Here is a 22,415-nt window from a genome sequence, read left to right as displayed (position 1 = left end):
GGTTTTTCTCCGGATGCTCCGGTTTCCTCCCACATTCTAAAAACATACATGCCACTCAGCTCATGACAACCTGAACCTGCAGAGAGTGGTGAACACAACTCAGTCCATTGCAGGCTATTCCCTCCATCCATTCCATCTTCATGGTGCATTGCATCAGGAAGGCTGGAAATATCATTGAGAATACTTGCTGCCCTGGCCATTCCCTTTCTCTCTTTAGACTTTAGACTTTGTGCCGACCAATGATCATCCATTTTATCCTATACACTAGGGACAATTTACAGAAGCCAATTAAGCTATAATCTTGTACGTCTTTGGAGTGTGGAATATAAACTTGTGGTTCAGACAAACGGTCTGGCAAAAGGAGATTCTCAACAGGTTGGGCAGTGTGGGGAAGTGGGTTTGTGATAGATGAGATAAGTAAAAAATAATTGCCCCTGTGTTCTTTAAAAATGCTGAGGTTTTGATATGAAGATTTATACATAGCTCAAATTTGACCTTGCAGTTCCTACATTTACTGGGCACTGGTATATTTTTCAGATTCATTTTGATAATTACTTAGTTATTTGAGCGGTACGGTGACACAGAGGTAGAGTTGCTAACTTACAGCGCCAGAGACCCGGGATCGATCCTGACTACAGGTGCTGTCTGTACGGAGTTTGTATGTTCTCCCCATGACCACGTGGGTTTTCTCCGAGAGCTCCGGTTTCCTCCCATATTCCAAGAACGTACAGCTTTGGAGGTTAATTGGCTTAGGTAAAAATCTTTTATTGTCATTGTGTGTTGTATAGTGATAGTGTATGCGGATCGCTGGTCAGTGCAGACTCGATGGGTTGAATGGCCTGTTTCTGCGTTATATCTCTAAACTAATTTATTGAGTATTCTGTGCTGTATGCATCCTCCATTAAAACGAAATCTAGACCTGATCTATACTAATGGCCCTTCAAATAAATGTTCCATTTTTAATTTAATATTTAGTGAGAAAGCTTCTTCTGGATTGTATAGATCAAATGTCTGGCTTTGCTGCAGGCAGATATTTAAGTATTAACACATCATGGATCTAATTAAGGCAGGAGCCATCTTGCATTTAAGAGGTGATATAAAGTACAAAGCAGCACCTCATTTCAACTCAACCACTAATGACAAATTGCAAGAGTGCACGTCTCATTTTCTGGAATAGGTATCAGTGAATTGACGCACATATATATCGGTAGACATCGCTCTCTGTAAATTTAATTTCACTGGACTTGACAATTTTCTCTGCTGCATATTGTTTAAATTAGATTATCCCAGATCAGAGCTTGTCTCTTTGCCAATGTGTCACAATCACATTTTAAAATTCTCCTTTCACTTTTGACTTATACCAACATGATTAATGTAAACCTCATTTTGTTACTAAATGAAATATGCATCAGTTTTGACAGTCAGCAGAAGATGGTAATACAGGTATTATTGCACAGTATTGTTCAGATCCAGCAGCCCTTCTGTTTGCTCTGGTTACCCATTCCAACTGCACATGACTTACCAGATTATGTATATAAAATCAGATCTGTAGTATTGTAAATCAACCATTTATAAAATATACGCATTCATTTTTACATTTCTTTTATTTTCAGAAATAGATGAGAAAAGGGAGACTAATCTGCAAGGCGAGGTATGTTGAACAATATATTTATTACTGCCTTTATTTATTACCTAAAATAATTTTGCCGATTTTGTGTGTGTGTTAACATCAAAGAACTGTAGGATTCGATGAGAGAATGCTTGAACTACATTTTCACGCATAATTGAAGTATTGTAGTTGAGGGGAATTTAAAATGAAAAAAGCTGGAAATTCATTTCAGCAGGTCAGGTCAGGCAGTGTCTACATAAATGGAAACACGGTTAATATTTTGTGTCAAAACACAAAGTCCTGGGTTAGGACAGGCAATGTTTCACGTCAGGACCGTTCTTCAGACTGATTGTAGCAGGCGGGGAGAGAAAGCTGGGAAAGAGGTGGGGGCAGGACAAAAGCTGGCAAGTGATGGGTGGATACAGGTGAGGGGGTTTCATGGGCAGATCGGTGTAGTAAGTGTCAAAGCTGGAGGTGTAAAGGAGACAAAAGGGTGTCCGCTAAGGAGAGAAGTGGGGTGAAATATAAAGCTAGTGGAATGATCCTGAAGGTGACCTTGCCAAGGCAGAGTGAAGTGTAGATGGAGTCAATGGAAAGGAGGCAGGTTTGAGCGATGGTCTGGGCTATCTATGTACACTAGGTGTGAAGCATCACTTTCACATGGTAGCTCAGTCACAGAAACTGAAACAAATACTCCAAAACATTGTGCAGCTGAAACTACCTCTGCAGCTGAGTGTCACCTTAAATATTGATGAAGCAGCCAATTTGCTTTAGACACCCAGAATGAGTGGGCTGGCCTGGGAACTGTCCTTGCCCATGTTCCATCTATATTCTATTGGTGGGAGGTGTAGGATTCACTTTAGGGGTACAGCGCAGAAACAGGCCCGTCGGCCCACCGAGTCCGTGCCGACAAGCCATCACCTCGTACACTGACACTATCCAACACACTAGGGTACAATTTTTACTGAAGCCAAGTAACCTACAAACCTGTACGTCTTTGGAATGTGGGGGGAAACCGAAGCACTGCGGAGAAAACCCACGCGGTCACAGGGAGAACATAAAACTCCATGTAGACAGCACCAGTAGTCAGGATGGAAACCGGGTCTCTGGCACTGTAAGGCAGCAACTCTACCACTGCGCCACTGTGCTGCCCTGATTGCATTTGCATTTTTCAGTTGACTAAATTTTTTTTTTCAAATAGCTGCTCAAGATAATTTAAATCCACCAGGAACAATATGACAATTATAAAATCTAGAGGGATTTTTGTACACTTAATAATAATAATAATAATAAATTTTATTTAATGGGCGCCTTTCAGACATCTCAAGGACACCTTAATCGGAATAAAAACATATAATCGGAATAGAACAGGTAAAAAAAGGCATCACAGAGACACAAATTAAAAACAGAATTCAATCCAAAAACAGAAAATCAAAAACACAGAAAATCAAAAACCCACTACACCAATTCGGACCGATTAAACCCAATTCCTCAGTCAGGATCCCAAATACAGACTTAGTGATATGGGATCATTTAATAACATTTTTGCGATTTACCAAGTGACTGAGACCAAAGTATTTTTTTTCACTTTGAGTGTTGTTCTGACCTTTACTCATTTTGGGATCCACTATGAATGTGAGAGCAATATTGTAATTTGATTATCGATAATTGAATTTGTAGTAAGTACATTATGCTGAACTTAGCTATATACTTTCAAAGCTAAATTTAGGTTGTGGCTAAAATTCAGATCAATGGAAAAATACGTGATGACGTAAATTATTTTCTTATCAAAGCTGCTGAGGTGAAATGTTTGCTGCTTCTAATGGTGAAAATGGCCTTTCAAAACATTTCTGCAATGTTGAATACTTCACAATTTAAAAAAAAAAAAAATTCTAACACGTGATATAAATTTCTAAACTGTTTCACCATAGTCAAAAATACTGTTCAGGTTATTGATGTGATTTAACATTGATTTAATATTGATGTGTTATTTTTCATTTCCAGAATGCTGAGATGTCACCCCAACAAAGAAAGAAGAGTGTATACACACCTCCAACTATGAAAGGTACTGTTAAGGTACTGTTCATAATTCTGCTTGTATGTATCTACCACCAACTGCTAAAGCAGACTGGAGTCCTTCTGATTTAGTTGGCCTCAGCAAATATTTGTTGTGAACTGGGTTGAACTAGTTCTCATACAAAGAATCCAGTGAGTGAATTAAGCAATTATGTGCGAGGTAATTCATCAACTCGCTGATTTTTGCGCTGCGGTGAATCAATGTCACCGGTGCAGCCGTGACATAATTATTTTGGCGCTTTAACCTACAATCAATAGGGGATCTAAAATAACTGAGTAATTAATTCCGAATGACATTGTTTTCTTTCCCACTTGATTCCTCGTGACTATCAGGGCACAGGTCACAAGCTCTTGAGATAATTTGCTTCCTCTCTCTGTGGTCCCTTTCTGAATTTAGAATGGCAATGTTAATTTTAAATGAATCTTGGAGGTGCCTTCTGCCACTGACATTGTCAAGTACATAATTCTTTCCTAACCTGCCGTCACTTAGCTTTGCACTAGACGCATGCGCATGCAACTGGTCAACATCAAGTTTGCAGAAAGGAACTGAAGATGCCGGTTTACACCGAAGATAGACACAAAGTGCTGGAGTAACTCCAGTTTAAATTTCATTGGGAATATTTTGGAGGAGCAAGAAACCAAGAACCAAGAACTCAGCTGGTCAGGCAACGTCTCTGGAGAAAAAGGATGAGTGCTGTTTTGGGTCTGGATTTTTCTTCAGTCTAAATCTGAACAATGGAATCTTCTTCAACATCAATGTGCATTCCACTTGTTACAAGTCAGGTCGAGTTTATTTCATATGCACAAGAACACAAAGGTACAGGTACAATGAAAATCTTGCTTGCAACAGCATCACTGGCACAGAGACAAACATCACACATAAACATAAATTGTACAAAATTAACGCAAATTCTATAAAACAGTGAAAAGAAACACTGCCAAAAAGACACCAATGCAAAAACAGACATTTAGAAAACAATTCCATTGCAGTGCTAATAGGTGGCCGATATGTTCTGTTGCTACATTTATATTTGCATTGAAAGATTTAAAGCAGTCTAGTTAAAGAAGGAAAGTACGCTGAGGAGCACCACCTTGAATAATTAAAGCTTAAATCATTTGCAATCTATGCTGAAAGTCAATAAACGGTTGCGCCAGCCAAATGGTTTTAACAATGCAAAATGGGACACCATCAAATACATTTTCTACGTCAATGCTATCTGCTAATTCATTTCAAGTGCTTATTGCACCTTATCTATAAAGCATATAGTAAAAGACTGTATTGAAGCTTTGTGTCTATCTAGTACAAAGTATTTGTACTAGATAGACATCAATTATATACATCTATAAATCTATATACATCTGCTGTTGCATAATTTGGAGCTATTATAAAACCAAACCTTGGACAGTGAACTTTTGTTAGTAATCAGATAGATTATTCTCAATCTGTTTTTTAAATAATATGGTGCCAATATAGATCACGTATCACCAATTTAGTTTAAATCAACTCTAAAACTAATTTATACTATGTGTAAAGAATAATCCTGACCCACAACGCTGTCTGCCGAGATACTGCCTGACCCGCTGAATTCCAGCAGTCTGATATTTTGTCCGGGTTTAATTCGTTGGATTAAGAATATAAAAGCAACAATTTTAATCAAATCAGATTTATCAACGTGACTGCCTTAAATTGTTCTTGGAAGAATTATTCCAAGAATGTAGTCTCCTTAATATCTTAGATGTTATAATGTAATTGTTTGAAGAATCAGCACATACAGAACTGTGCAACAGTGTAACAACATTGTAAGTATGGTGGTTAGAGGAACTCTTGATAATTTGACATTTTATTCCCACTATCAGACAGCTGTTTTTCCGTTGGCACCTCCTTCTCTCTGTTCATCAATTAAAAAATCCAGAATCTTTGGCTCTCTCTCTGATGATCTTCAATTCCACTTGATGATCAGCTGGTCGATGTTCTTCAGTGGATCACAATAATCCAATACTCTTCTACATCTCTTTGAGACTGGTCATTCTTTTTTTGATGATGCTTCCCTGACAATTAAAATCTACACATGGGAAAAATCAAAATCCCATAACGTGGCTTGGCATTGAAAACCTCCTGAGTAAATAAAAAATGTGAAGGGAAGCATATGTTGTGGCTAAACTTGTTATAATCTATTAAAAAATATGCGCAACCTGACTAACCACTATATGTTAACAACTTAATATCAAAAAACATGTATTTTCTTTCCTTTATGAATGCAATGGGAAGACCATTATTGCAAGAAGAAACCCGATTCACTAAGTTGAAAGTTGAATGAGAGGAGGGGCAGGACAAAGGCTGGCAGGTAATAGGCTGGCACAGGTGAGGAAGGTTATCTGATAGGAAAATAGTTGGATCAAGACCAGAGATGAAAAAGACAGAAGGCATGAGCACCTTGTGTCTTCCCATTCAACGTCCTTATATGGTTTAATCAGGAGATGCAGGGATGATGTCTCCTTTGGCTGGGGGTATCCACAATTAAGAGTCACAGGCTCAAAGTTAGTTAGTCAGGACTGAGAGGAGAAGATTATTTCTCGACCCAAGAGATTGTGGAGGTTCAGTTGCCAAGTTTATTCCAGGCAGAGATAAATGTTCAGGAAGCGTAGGAAGTGAACTGCAGATGCTAGTTTATGTAGAAGATAGCCACAAAATGCTGGAGTGATTCAGTGGGTCAGGCAGCATCTCTGGTGGAGCCGAAGATGCTAGTTAATACCGAAGTTAAACACAAAATGCTGGAGTAACTTAGCAGGTCAGGTAGCACCTCTGGTACCGAAGATAGTCACAAAATGTTGGAGTAACTACCGAAGATAGACATAAAATGCTGCAGTAACAATTTAACTTTTAATATCAATGAAACTGAGGGACATGGGGCTAAGGTGGGAAAGTGGCACTGAGGTAAAAGATTAGTCACAATCCACATGAATGACGGAGCAAGGACATGGGGCTGCATGGCCTATTCCTGCTTCTATTTATCACAACATTTGAACAATGTCTTTTCAATTCTACAACAGTGCTTAAATGTTATTTGCCACTTCTGGCAACTGCTTAGGACATGAAGGAACAGTCGTTCCCATCCTCGGTGGCAGTGGGGTAGAATTGATGCCAGGGGCTTTGTAGGATCATAATTAAAAAAGGAGTTTATTTTGAAAAGTCACAAAAATAGGTAAAATGAATAAAAAATATACTCAGTACACCAGATGTAGGGTAGCAAGCTGGCCCTAGTACTCTCCAGTAAAAATAGTCAGTGTCACCATCACTGGATACATGTAATGCTGAGTGCAAGCATGTAGTAAGGGGATAAAGAAGGAATTACTGGATTGCGTGGCATATAATCTCTGGGTAATCCATATGTTTCTCTCAGAGGTCTCAAGGTATTTCCAAATTCAATGTTCATTCTGTGCGGAGTTAAACGATACCATCTAGGGTTTGACCCATGATATGGCTTCGACAAGGCTATTTGGGTTGCATCATCACTCATTAGTTTGGGTGAGCTGGGGAAGCTACGAAGAGATTTAGAGTGGAATCAGCCTAGGATGCTACTCTTGCATGCTGCCCTCAGAAGGGTTTGTGTGTTTAGCTATCAGATGAAGATTGAAATGTGCTAGCTTCCCAGCTACAATATTTGTCAATATTGTCAATGCGTGCTAGCCAGTTAGCGGAAAGACTATACATGATTACATATTGTCAATATTGTCATTATGGGGTTATTGGCCACTGAGAAGGCTATCAGAGGGCATTTAGTGTCCAGTTTATCACCACAACCAAAGAGATGAGAGAACAATTGTGGAGTAAACAGTCTAACACAGCCACTGCAAAACAAAAACTACTGATTTAGAATTTTGTCTGGTTTTCAACAATTTCAAATATGTTTGATAATGTAAAATTGAACAAAAACATTTGGTTAGAATGATCAATTACTGTAATAAGTATATGTGTACAATTCATATTTTGTGCATAGCCCATGTTTCATTGCTTCATTATAACATTAGATGACTTTGAGCCATAACAGGAAAACAGATGCATATACTCCTGCAAGCCAATAGCTACATTTAAAGATATTCATTTTTGGGATCTGGTCGTTGCCAAACACAATTGCCCTTCAGATCAAGGGGGTGAGCAGTCTTCTTCAACTGCTGCAGTCCCTCTGATGAAGGTTCTCCACAGTGCTGTTGAGCAGGGAGTTCCAGGAGCTAGACCCTGTGAGGGTGAAGGACCGGTGATATATTTCCAAGTCAGGATGGTGTGTGAATTGGTGGGGAACCTTCTTGGTGGTGGAGTTCCCATGTACCTCCTGCCCTCGTCATTCTTGGTGGTTGAGGTCACGGCTTTGGGAGCTGCTGCTGGAGTAGCCTGAGTGAGTAACTACTTTGCCTTTTGGAGATGGTCCATCTACAGACAGTGTGTACTGGTAGTATTGGGAATGATGTTTAGATGCCAACCATGATGCTGTTTTGTCCAGGATGTTTTGTTTAGTTTAATTTTTTGGCACGTGTACCGAAGTACAGTGAAAATCTTTTATGTTGCGTGCTAGCCAGTTAGCGGAAAGACTATACATGATTACAATCGAGCTGCCCACAGTGGATGTTGTTGAACTTGCTGGGAATACCTGGAGCTGCACTTGTACATTCAAGTGGGGAACATTCCACCATACTCTTGATCGGAGCATTGTAAATTAATTGACACCTTGTAAAACAGTTCTTGATTAGTAACGGTGTCAGGAGTTATGGGGAGATGGAAGGAGAATGGGGTTGAGAGGGATAGATAAATCAGCCATGATTGAATGGTGGAGTAGAATTGATGGGCCGAGTAGCCTAATTCTGCTCCAAGAACTTATGAACGTATGACGGTAGGGGCATGGGATGTCAAAAGGAAAGTCATCTAATACAGGATACACTGAGCCTCTAACCTGCTCTTGACCTGCCATGGTGTTTATGTATGGTACTCTATTTGAGTTTCTGGTGACACCCAGGGCATGGACAGTGGAGAAGTTGGCAATGGAAATGGAAATGCTAAAGTATATGTAGGTTAGGTGGTTAGATTCTCTCTTGCTGGAGGCAGCCATTGCTTGGCACACTTGTGTGATGAATGTTATTTGTCACTCATCAACCCATGTCTTAACATTTCTTATGGTGAAATGGGAAAAGTGGCTCTTATTGTAAATGAGAGTTTGCTAAAGATCTGACAGCAGCCAGCTCGATCCATAGTGAGCCACAGAGGCTCTGTAACATCAGCTGTTCCTTTGTGCTATGAATGACAACACACAGGGAGGGGGTTCATGGCAAGCCTCACTTACACACAGCAAAAAAAGCTTTGCTAGCTGTCTAAACTATACTTGCTGGGCTGTCAAAACTATGAATATTTCTACCATTCAGAAACGTCTAAACATTATTGAAATGTTATTCAATATATTATTACATTTAAAAACAATTGAAAACATTTAGATAATCTCAAGCAATTAAAAAGGTATTGACACTTATCTTAGCATATGCGGTAATACTGCTCCACTCAACTCTCTGAAACACATAGTTTAATGTACATTTTGTTGGGGAAAATGTTGGGGAATTTACAGTGCAATGGTACTTTGTCACATGTACCGAGGTACCTGTACCGTGAAATCCGTTTTTGTATACAGTTCAGTACAAGTATCGCTTTGCAGAAGCACTTAGATACATCTTAGATAAGCAGCTCAGATATAGCACAAGTGTATAGCAGTAGGACACTGAGGCAGTATACCAAGTCACCAGTTATGGCGCCATTTACAGACAGCACCCATAGTCAGGATCAAGCCCGGTTCTCTAGCACTGAAAGGCAGCTACCCCACTGTGCCGTCCTCTCCAGCTTTATTCCCCCAAGTTGAATTTCATAAGGAGGCCAGTGATGGAGTGCAGTTGCAGAATGACTGGCTACCACCTGCGAACAAATTCTGGACTTGCACATTCGTGCATGCGCTCATTGAAACCCTGAACTTTTTGCTTTCACAACAGCTGGAATTGTCAACTGGCCTGTGTGGAAGTGCTGGAACTGCAAATAGCTTGTTCTAAGCTTCCCCCCTGTCTAGCTTCAGTCAAAAATCACTGAGTCAAGCACTTACGCATCTAAACTTTATTTTGACAAAACATAATTACAGTTCCACTACTATACCTAACCACCGCGGGTTCGATCCTCGTATCTGCCTGATCAAGCCCTCTTAGCCTCGCTCAAGCAGAGACACTCCAGAAGGTCATGCAGTCCTAAGCGTTCTCCCAGAAGATTGACACAGGACCTAGTGGAAGCAGTCTTTCATAGGTCCCCGAAACTTGAGGGGCCGAACCACATAGGGGTGGTCTCTTTACAGTCCAATAACAGATATCGATTAACACAGTATATGATAGACATTTCCCTAACCCCAAAATACAGTGACTAATACAATGTATTCAAACAGTGCTTCTCAAAGGAAACTAACGTTGCAACATGTGTCTTGATATGCAAGAAAACCAGACATGGCTCAATACTTAATCCAATCAACATCTAGCAAAGTAAAGCATTGCAACATTATATACAATGTGTATGTCTGGTTTGCATTCATCCAATCCATTCCATGCAATTTGCTCCTAATTGTCAGGGTCTGCAGATGTTCTCATTCTTTTCCTGCAGCTCTTACCTAGGCTCTAGACAAACTGGCGCCATTCTGCAGCTTGTCCTATTTCTGCAGAAGGCACATTTAAATCGACCTAATGGCCTAGCAGCCCAGAAGCCTTTACTCAATTTTAATGTACTGGCCTCTCCAATTTGGCCAGAATTAACATTCCTTCCTTTTATCATATATGATAAACCATCATGTATGATAACCAAATAGTCAGATAATCAGATTACCAGATATACATATGTGTGTCTATTACATTCTCCATCTATTAACAACAACAAGACGATGATGTTTCTTCCCAGAATTTTGTCAAGCTTCCCAAGTTTTCGTGAGCATAGCTTCACAATTTCCGTCTGATGAGTCTTTACCTCCCGAGTTTTTGTGGGCACGAATTCCCTCCATCCGCGTTGTTGCCCTTTCTTCCATCCCTTTCCATAGTCGAACCTATAACCTATAATTGCTGAAAAACTTGGGACAAAGCAAGCTACCATTCATGCACTAATGCTTTCCCATACATTCACTGTAATTCTGCAATACTGTCCCTTTTCCATTTCATTATCACTATCTCTATTATATTCTACTCTATCACTGTATTCCTATTACAATTCTGTTCTACAATAAATGTATTATTATCCTAGGATCAACACTAATCAGCTCTCTCCGTATTCACACAATATTATAATATGTATATCTGATGATGGTTTTTCATATAAATTTCAGCTTGGTTCAGACCAGATTTCCTTACAGGTGTGACTCTAATTTAAAGCAAACCATGAACAATGTTTCAATTCAACCAAATTCAGCCTCAACCTTCAATTTAATATTTTAAGTTTCAGGGTCCGTCTCACTCTTCTCATTCCACAGCTTGTGGTCGATAACACAATTTTTCCAATTCCTGTGGAATTCCCAGCTGTTCAAATCTAATCAATCGATTTCCATATGAGGTCAATTTTATCATAAAGCCAATTAAGAATGCCAATTCTAGAGACAATTTCTTCCCACCTTGATAATAGAAGCCGCTTTACTATCAAGGGTTAAACAATTTAGATCCACCGGTCAAATACATCGACTCTGATATCTCAACACCCATTTAAGTTTCTCCTTCTAATTCAATAGACTTCTCCTCCAGTACTTCTTCCTTAGTATGTTGGCTCAGCTCTCAGTCCATAGGGGTTCTTTCTTATACTAGTTTCCTAACCACTGAGTAATTTCTAGATGGTTGCTATTCACAGTTCCTCTTTTGACCATTCCCAATTCCAACTCTCATGTTCCCTGAATAATTTCCATGTTACCAGATTTTCCCAAGTTCGATCTTTCCTGATGTTCTCTGAATAATCCTTCCCATCTTTGGCTGCCTGTCTGTGGATGAGACAATAACAATATCAATTAATAATCAAACTCCAAATATTCCTAAGCCAAATCTTACAGTCGGTTCAAAACCTGAAACTTTAAAGTCCCTCCAATTCATTACCATACAATTTAGTGACCGAATTCAACTTTTTTTATCAATTTATTTATAATAATCATAATTTAGACGCAAAGTAGGTGTTTTGCCCCAAACCACGGAGGAATGTTTTTTTCCAAATTCAAATTCAGTTCTTAAAAGTGGAGCTCGTCCCAATAGTCGTCATAGGTTGTCTGTGTTGTTTTTTTAGGGAAGCTTGGATAATGTTACTCTCCTTTCCTTCACTGGTGTCAAAAGCTAGATGATGTTAAAGTTGGGCATTAGAGTAGGTATCTTTTTCTTCTTCTTTGATGTCAGTTTCAGGGGAGTAGGGATACAGAGGAGCAGCTTTCTCTATCTAAAGGCCTTCCCAGATCTGTCTTAAAGGGACAGGACAGTATCATTTCCTCCTGCTTGTTGGTTCCTGTTTCTGGGTAGCTACATTACCTGAGCTGTCTTCTGCCCGTTCTCAAGGGGTCTGTATATTCTTTACCTCACTCCCCAGACAGTATGTTGTCGATTATACTGTCCTGCAGGCACAAATTCAGTAACACGTTAGTACAATAGCTTCTTTCCCCACTCCCATAGCTCCTGCACAATAAGTTCATTTCGTCTCTCCCTAGTGCCATTTCAGTTCTCCTTAGTTCCCATTTCTTCTGACACCAGTTATTATGTTTCCCTTTTCGAAGTCCTTCCTTTTAGTGAGGTTTCTCGATTCTAATTAGATTCTTTGTGTCTCTTCTCATAGGATTTGGAAGGGGGTGATGTTATTTCTGGTTTTTATTGTTATTTTTGGGCCAAGTGAGGATGCCTTCAGATTTCATATGTTGTATTTGCTGGCAGGTCAGGGCTAGCAGAATGGGTTCGGTTGCCACAATGTCCCTGCCCCCTGATCTCCTGGCCAGTGTCCTCTTCCTCTACCCTCGGTGTCCCAAGTGTTCCGGTAACCCCTCAGGATCTACAGATTTCTGAAACCCCGTGGCCCTCTTCTTTGCCCCCTTCCTTCTCGGTATTCCCTCACAGGACACGATCGGCTCCAATGTCCTAATTCCCCACAGTTGTAACACTGATCAGATCTAACAGCTCTATACCCTCTCCAACCAAGCCGAGGGAAAGTTGGCTCTCGGAATGGCAGGGCTATCCAAGCTTTAAGATCCTCCTCCTCCTTATCTTCCTCCGAAGTTATTTCCCATTTCTGAATTCTTAATACAGGTCTCTGAGCTGCCGTCAGACCAGGTTGCATTATAATGTGGAACGTCTGTGGCCCGGGGATTACTTACACCTACTGCGGGACCTAACACCAGAGGTGGAGTAGGCAACTTCCTGCAAAGGAATTGCCTCTGGGGAATCTGTTCTATACCCCCATCGACGGGAAATTGCTCTGACCTAATAATACTCCCATAGCTCCTGCACAATAAGTTCATGTCAGGAACAGCCACTTCGTATCCTCCTGCTGTCTCACCCTCAGAAAAGCTACTCGTTCTGTCTCTGTACTTCAGGAAGGATTCCTTCACTTTCCCACTACTGGATTTCCTGATTAATTTTGGTACCCATTTCGGCAGAACCTTCCTTCTAGCTCCTTGATCTCCCATACTATCCTCCACTGGTAGAGCAATCATAGGAGCTAGAGGGTCCTTCCACGATTCTTCCACTTTGGATTTGAATTTAGTGGGAGGAGTCGAAGATACCGCTGACTCCTCCCGAGTGCCCTGCTCGCAAGCTGCGCAGGGTGTCTCCGAACTGAGAACACGAGAGTGTTGTGTGGAATGCTGTGGCTCCATTCCGAAAAATTCTGCCCACCCTGGCATATGGCGAGCCTCTCTCCCTTCGATGTCCACGGATACTGCTGCACTCTTACTAAATTTAATAAGCTTCATTTTAGTCGGCACCTCCCCTTTAAGAGCCATCTTAGTCATTTCACTTTTAGTCGCTGGTATTCTCTCCTGCTCCTGCTGTCAGTTTCCACTATTTTCCTTTCCCTGTTCCTGAATGTCTCGAGAAGGACCAGTTCTCTCGTGTTCGCCTCTAATCCCTAATTTGTACGCTGCCATTCTTATAGAAAGCAGAACGATCTCTTTATTTATTTTTCTTCTAGTGAAGAGCATTCTCCATATTCCAATAAGCTTATTCCCCTCCTCACTGTTTCCATATCATCTAACAATTGTCTCTATGTAGTTTATTCCTATTACAGATTCCACCCAGAGGCCAAAGTTTGCTCCTCAAAACTCCATTTAATTCTCCAAATAATCCTCTTAATCTTTCTGCTTCATGCGGAAGTTTCTTGCAAATTATCCTTATCGGGCTTTCGGGTCTATTTGATAGGTCTTTCTCTGAGACATTCCCTGTTTTCTGAACAATAGTTACAATACAAAATACAGAATAACTTTCCAGACACTCACACCTATTCAAACTCGCACCTCCCTTTCAGACTCCAAGGTCAATGGAATCGCTCCCACGCAATGGCTAATCATCTTCCAGATTCACACCTTACACAATTGTTCCCTTCCAACCGTTATTCAATCACTCACTCAAACGCTCCTATTCAATTATTCAACTCAATTGCTCGTATTCAATCGATCTCCCTACTTTCATATCAGTTAGATCACAATCACTTCATTCAACTCTCAACCTTCAAACACAGGATCTCCGGTTTCTCAAACGAAGACTACAACTCTTAATTACAATCTCTCCCTCGCAAGAATCTCTCCCAAGCAGCATTCTCTTCCTCGCAAACCCTTCAAGTTCACACAGACAAACAAATACGAACCATGCTAATAAAACTATAATCAAAAAAGAATATATTGCCCCTATTACAAGTGACCCCAGACACACCCCAATATAAACTACAAGCATAAATCACATTCTAATAAATCTTCCTCGTGGCGCGCTCAGTCGAGGAACGACTCCTCCCCCGACACAGCTATCGAAAGAGTACGAACCCCGATCGGACCACCACAAATTTGATTCCAACAACACTACAATCTAAACAATGACAAATATTTAATTCAAACACACTTTTACTTAAAATTATCTAACACCCAAAAATCCCTAAGCACTCACACAAACAATACAAATAGCAGTCCGCAAACTTAACACACTTTAAATCTTAACTTTCTAAATCTTAATACACTCAAAATCATTTTACATACACAAAGTATTTATACAATTCGGATCCGATAAAGATGCTTAAAAAGATTTTTACAATTTACAATAATAATTTAACACATCAGCGCACAGTTTACAAACACTCAATCTCAATGCCGCATCAGGCTGTTATCAATCAGTGAACCTCTCCCTCTGATACCGAAGATTTTCCACTTCCTAGGTTACTCTTTGTTCAGGGGTACTACTTCTTAAATGACTACTTTTCCTCCGAAATGTTACTATCCTCATGCTAAGGCTGGACTTCTCTAGGGGGACCTCTACCCCTCCTCTCTACAAAATTAGGGGTGCCCTTCGCATTTCGGGTACTTTTCATCAGGTAAACCAGGTTCCTGTCTCTCAGGTACTCTTCGCTATCAGGTACTAATCAACAATCGACCACAGGGTAACTATTCACTGTTGAGCAGCCGCTATTCGGAATTGATCTCACACATGCACAAACTCTGAAGTTCTATTTACACAGAATTCGAATTCTACTGTACAGGCAGAAATTTAATATGAAATTCTGTATTTGGAATATGATTCTGCAAATTTAGACTCGTTCTCGGACCACCTAGTTTTGGTGCGTACCACAACACATACGCGGGCTCTCTAATTCAAACTAAATTGCCCAATGAAATCTCGAATGGACTAGAGTATTACCAGCCGATCTATACTCAAGCCACCGAGCTCAGTGCCTTTACGAGGTTCCTCGTCCGTCACTTCAGGGAGGAACTCAGATATCTTCACGCAGACACCCCTCTCTGCTGGGCGCCAGGGGGTTCAGCGCCTAGCCTCTTCGCGCTGGCAGTCAATGTCGATTTTCAGAATGCACCTTTCCAATCAACACTCCCGGCAAAGATAGATCAATACGTAAACCAGACCTGTGTTTCAATACCCCACCAATTGGATACCAAATCTGGACAATGGGCCACCCCTCGCCCTTGAAGCGCATCAGGCTCTCATTAAAGAAGCTGCAGTCAGCCTACTACCACAAGGTTTTGGGCCACTCCTCGCACTGTTTTATGGGCCCCTAACCCAAAGGAGTGCTTGCTAGACTCTGTTCTAATGATCTCGATTAGACCCTTCCCCAAGCCCGCAAATGATTGATTCACCCCGACTAGCGAAGTGCCGAAAATCAATGCGAAAACCACACAGTGGGCCCGATTTCTGCACTCGCAATCGAAACAGCTCAACACCCCCAATGTAAATAGCTCGTTCTAAGCTTCCCCCCAGTTTAGTATCAGTCGAAAATCACTGAATCAAGCACTTGCGCATCTAAACTTTATTTTGACAAAACACAATTACAGTTCCATTACTATATCTAACCACCGCGGGTTCAATCCTCATATCTGCCTGATCAAGCCCTCTTAGCCTCACTCAAGCAGAGACACTCCAGAAGGTCACGCAGAAGATCGACACAGGACCTCGTGGGATCGGTCTTTTATAGGTCCCCAAACCTTGAGGGGCTGAACCACATAGGGGTGGTCTCTTTACAGTCCAATAACAGATATCGATTAACATAGCATATGATAGACATTTCACTAACCCAAATATACAGTGACTAATACAATGTATTCAAACAGTGCTTCTCAAAGGAAACAAACATCGCAACATGTGCCTTAATATGCAAGAAAACCAGACATGGCTCAATACTTAATCCGATCAACATCTAGCAAAGTATAGCTTTGCAACATTATTTACAATGTGTATGTCTGGTTTGCATTCATCCAATCCATTCCATGCAATTTGCTCCTAATTGTCAGGGTCTGCAGATGTTCTCATTCTCTTCCTGCAGATCTTACCTAGGCTCTAGACAAGCTGGCACCATTCTGCAGCTTGTCCTATTTCTGCAGAAGGTACAATTAAATTGACCAAATGGCCTAGCAGCCCAGAAGCCTTTACTCAATTTTAGTGTCCTGGCCTCTACAATTTGGCCAGAATTAACAGAACTTCTGTGCAGAATCCAAGCCATTAACATATTTAAGTTCCCTGCAAGCATTGGGAATCCTGCATAAAAACTGGATGAAAAGATTGTGTCAAAGTAACATTAACACTTATGTACGGCAGATAAATGAATCATGCATCTGATATTCTGACGTCAGAAAAATCGCGCGTCAGCAAAGTGAAGCCAAATTGTTTAGGCAGCAGCAACATAACAAAAGGCTACGTGCTTTTGGACACTTAGCGTTAATGCAGTCAATGAACAAACTACTGATATAGATTTTTCCTCTTCCAGTATGCACTTTGAGATTATATAATGGAATCCAATAGATTCCATTTTTTAGGCTTAAAATAAATCGCAAACAAATTATCTAATTCCACTGTAAGTGCAAAAACTCTTCACTTCCCCCACACACCCCCCCTTCCCCTCCTCCCTATACATCCCCCCTCCCCCACACACACCCACACTCCCCCCTTTACCCTTCCCCTCCCCCCCTCACCACCCCACCTCCACCCACCACACCACCCCACCCCACCCCACACCACCCCCTCCGCCCCACACCACCCCCCCCCCCTCCCCCACAACCCCCCCCCCTCATCACTTTTGCAGTGCCAAGAATCAACTTAGCCATTGATGATCAAGCTAAATAAATGAGGGTTAAAATGCTGAATGCTGACCTGGTTGTACATCTACTGTTATATGGCCTGCTCTTATGCTATACTATCTTTGGATCCACTGCCTATGGAAACCAGGTGATGAAGTTCATTGGGAGGAGCATTTGTGGCTAGAAATGCAACCTTCTTCTTCTTGCGTATGGCGTGCAGAGCCTAAAGTTGTAGGACAACTTGTTTTATTTGATCTTATTTGATTGTGCATGCCGGGTTGATTACATTCATCGAAACAGGGTGGACCACATGAAGGTTGCAATCTCCCACCCAAGAAATGCAACCAATGGTCATAGTCATAGTCATAGAGTGATACAATGTGGAAACAGGTCCTTCGGCCCAACTTGCCCATAATGTCTCAGCTACACTAGTCTCAATTGCCTGCGCTTGGTCCATATCTATCCAAACCTGTCATATCCATGTGCCTGTCTAACTGTTTCTTAAACGATGGGATAGTCCCAGCCTCAACTACCTCCTCTGGCAGCTTGTTCCATAACACCCACCACCCTTTGTGTGAAAAAGTTACCCCTTAGATTGCTATTAAATCTTTTCCCCTTCACCTTGAACCTTTATCCTCTGGTCCTCAATTCCCCTACTCTGGGCAAGAGACTCTGTGCATCTACCCGATCTATTCCTCTCATGATTTTTACACCTCTATAAGATCCCCCTCATCCTCCTGGGCTCCATGGAATAGAGACCCAGCCTACTCAACCTCTCCGTATAGCTCACACCCTCTAGTCCTGGCAACATCCTCGTAAATCTTTTCTGAACCATTAGAAGCTTGACAATATCCTTTCTATAACATGGTGCCCAGAACTGAACACAATATTCTGAATGTGGTCTCACCAATGTCTTATACAACTGCAACATGACCTCCCAACTTCTATACTCAATACTCTGACTGATGAAGGCCAAAGTGCCAAAAGCTCATTGACCACCTTATGTATCTGTGACTCGACCTTCAAGGAACCATGCACCTGTACTCCTAGATCCCTCTGCTCCACAACACTGCCCAGAGGCCTACCATTTACTGCGTAGGTCCTGCCCTTGTTCGACGTCCCAAAATGTAACACCTCACACTTCTCTGCATTATATTCCATCAACCATTCCTCCCCCCACCTGGCCAATCGATCCAGATCCTGCTGCAATCTTTCACAACCATCTTCACTATCTGCAAAACCATTCACTTTTGTATCATCAGTAAACTTGCTAATCTTGTCCTGTATGTTTTCATCCAAATCATTGATGTCAAATTAGTGGTTGTCCTCATTTGTGTAACTCAGTTCCATACTGTATAGACATCCAGACGATTTTATAGTGGATCTCGGTCAGTTTTTAGTGAAGTAAGTTTTGATTCATTTTAGTAGCCTAATGAGAATTGTACCTTGTTAATTTAATGGCAATTTACTCACTTTTCCCCACTTGCTTTCTTCTTTAAATGACCAAGAAAGAGTAGCTTATATTAGGCAGAGCTGTGAATAGATGAATGAATGCCAACCAGCTGTCCTAGGTCAGATATCTCAGCTATTCAGCAAGTTGGGCTGAAGTCACACTCCGACTCTAAAAACTCAGGTAACTTGGACTTTCTTGGTGCTAAACAAGCATTTTCCCAGACTGTTGGGTGTTATTCCTATTGTTGCCTTAACGGTTTTTAATTCACTTTTTTCATGAGTTGCGTGGTATTATAATATATTTTGCAGTGAGCCCAGTAAGTGGCAAAAGGAACTCAGGAAATGAGATCCTGGGACAGTTTAAAGGGATAGTAGAAACTGAGGCTCCGGTGAGTTGGAAGAGAACACAGGGACTTAGATGTCAAACCATCAGGATTTCCCAACGTTAAAATAAAAGATTATTGCCGTTTTATTGAACCAATCTTTCTTTATTTTCTCCAAAGCAACTGCTGGTTACTTCAGTAGCACAATATCAGCTAGACATTGAATCTATACGATCGCCTACTGACACATATTCAGGGGGGAAAAAACATTTCTGATCAAAATTAATTGTTGAATTCTATACTTTAAATTAATTTATTTTCTGGAATACATTAAGCTAGCTCACATCAGTGCCAAATGGTCAGAGCCACTTGAGCAAAAACCTTTGGATCAGATCAATTTCTCAATCGCAACATTTCCATTTTTTGAAAAATGAGTTTAGTTTAGTTTATTGTCACGTGTACACAGGTACTGTGAAATGCTTTGTTGCATACTATCCAATCAGCAAAAAGACTATACATGATTACAATTGAGCTGTCCACAGTGTACAGATACAGGATAAAGGGAATCACGTTTAGTGCAAGATAAAGTCCAGGGAATTCCGATTAAAGATAGTCCGAGAGTTTCCGATGAGGTAGATGGTAGCTCAGGACCACTCTGCAGTTGGTGATAGATTGGTTCAGTTATCTGATAACAACTGGGAAGAAACTGTCCCTGATTCTGGAGGTGTGCGTTGTCACACTTCTGTACCTCTTGCCTGATGGGAGAGGAGAAAAGAGGGAGTGACCGGGGTGAGACTCGTCCTTGATTATGCTGGTGGCCTTGCCTAGACAGCTTGAATATCGGGGCTCACACTCACAAAATTACTGCTAATCAGCATGAAGGTCAAAATGGCCTGCTCTGTACCAGTTTAGTTTTGTATTCCTGAATATACTGCAGATGCTCGAACATCAAATCTCTCACATGTTATTGAGATCTAAATACATTTCCTGGCCCAAATAGAATGTGTATGTTTGGACATTTAGGCATAGTTTTGGAGCTGGGTTTAATTTTCAAAAGGCTTTTAAGTGGAAAGTAGAAATGGTTTCCACTCAAAAGGTATTAAATGTTTGTAAGCAGGAAAAGTGTTAGTTTAGCTTTCAATTTTGGTCCTTTTGATGACTTTTTGACATGATATTATTCAACGGCTCCTAACAGATGTGACGTAACACTACACTGTTATTCTGAGACGGGCATGTGCTGTGTAAATGGGACTTCATTGACCATATTGGCAATATCTCTAATTGTAATGATCTACACATTGAGTTGTGGAGAAGGATGCATTGTCGTACGAAGAGACAGGCCACGGGAATACTGTTTGGTTTATGAAGTGTGTCGGGCTCATTTCATGGATAGTTCAATGACATTATCAGACAAAGTGCTTTTCTAACATTTCCAGTAAGTATACAGAGTAAAGTGCAGTTTTACACATTGTATGAGGCAGGCTTGTATTCTTGCTGAATGCTGTTACTCAGCTGTATTTTTCATTGCAATGACATAAGTAATATAAGTGCGTTTCAAGTAAATCCCTTACCCAATTGATGCTTAAAATTAGGTATAGGGATAAATATGTAGTTACCCAATTAGCCTCCGAAGCAATAATTATTTCTGCTAAGTGTGGGTACCTTCAGAGGAGAAATATAGAGATCCCTTAATTTATAGAAACATAGAAAATAGGTGCAGGAGGAGGCCATTTGGCCCTTTGAGCCTGCACCGCCATTCATTGTGATAATTGCTGATCATCCACAATCAGTAACCCCATATCCCCTGATTCTGCTAGCTCCTGGAGCTCTATCTAACTCTCTTTTAAATTCATCCAGTGAATTGGCCTCTACTGCCCTCTGTGGCAGAGAATCCCACAAATTCACAACTCCCTGGGTGAAAAAGTTTTTTCTCATCTCAGTTTTAAATGGCCTCCCCTTTATTCTTAGACTGTGGCCCTTGGTTCTGGACTCCCACAACATTGGGAACATTTTTCCTGCATCTAGCTTGTCCAGTTCTTTTATAATTTTATATGTTTCTATAAGTAATCCTCTCATCCTTCTAAATTCCATTGAATATAAGCCCAGTCTTTACAATCTATCCTCATATGACAGTCCCGCCATCCTGGGGATTAACCTCGTGAACCTACGCTGCACTGCCTCAATAGCAAGGATGTCCTTCCTCAAATTAGGAGACCAAAAATGCACACAATACTCCAGATGTGGTCTCACCAGGGACCTGTACAACTGCAGAAGGACCTTTTAACTCCTTACTCAAATCCTCTTGTTATGATGGCCAACATGCCATTAGCTTTCTTCACTGCCTGCTCCACCTGCATGTATACTTTCAGTGACTGGTGTACAAGGACAATCAGGTCTCGTTGCACTTCCCTTTTTCCTAATCTGACACCATTGAGATAATAATCTGCCTCCTTTTTCTTGCCGCAAAAGTGGATAACCTCACATTTATCTATATTATACTGTCATGCATCTGCCCACTCACTCAACCTGTCCAAGTCACCCTGCAACCTCCTAGCATCCTCTTTGCAGTTCACACTGCCACCCAGCTTTGTGTCATCTGCAAATTTGCTAGTGTTACTTTTCATTCCATCATCTAAATCATTCATGTATATTATAAATAGTTGCTGTCCCAGCACCTAGCCTTGCCACACTAGCCTTTCTGACAGGGACCTGTTTACTCCTACTCTTTGTTTCCTGTCTGCCAACCAACTCTCTATCCATGTCAATACCCTACCCCCAATACCATGTGCTCTAATTTTGCCCACCTGTGTGGGACCTTATCAAATGCTTTCTGAAAGTCCAGATACACTACACGCACTGGCTCTCTCCTTCATCCATTTTGCTTGTCACATCCTTAAAAAATTCCAGAGGAAATTTATAGAAGTTGCAGTAATTAATTATTAAATTACTAAAAGTAATAAAGTAAAAGAGTAATTTAAAAGTAAAAGTGATTACTAAAAGTATTGAATTATCCAGTTCATCTCAGTTGGAAGATTATTACCAGATGCAGATTGGCGACAGGGTGCAATGTCTTATTTTTACAAGAATTCAAGGTGATTTGAGGAGGCTCCTCCCCAAATCACCTTGATTAGCACAGAGGTTATGGGGGGAAGGCAGGAG

General features: G+C 40.9%; 1 protein-coding gene across 2 annotated transcripts in view; it reads left to right on the top strand.

Moving 5' to 3' along the window:
• ppp1r1c (protein phosphatase 1 regulatory inhibitor subunit 1C) overlaps positions 1-22,415 on the top strand; it is a 102,334-nt gene that overhangs the window by 62,974 nt on the left and 16,945 nt on the right. For both annotated transcript variants that reach the window (XM_033023823.1, XM_033023824.1), the window contains exons 3-4: positions 1,614-1,651; positions 3,614-3,674. In XM_033023823.1, the coding sequence (XP_032879714.1) occupies positions 1,614-1,651; positions 3,614-3,674 (99 nt within the window). The remainder of the gene's footprint in view (positions 1-1,613; positions 1,652-3,613; positions 3,675-22,415) is intronic.

The sequence above is a fragment of the Amblyraja radiata genome, chromosome 7 (genome assembly GCF_010909765.2).
Source record: "Amblyraja radiata isolate CabotCenter1 chromosome 7, sAmbRad1.1.pri, whole genome shotgun sequence".
Lineage (NCBI taxonomy): Eukaryota > Metazoa > Chordata > Chondrichthyes > Rajiformes > Rajidae > Amblyraja > Amblyraja radiata.
The sequence above is the reverse complement of the archived record's forward strand: the minus strand, read 5'-3'. Positions and strand labels throughout refer to the sequence as shown.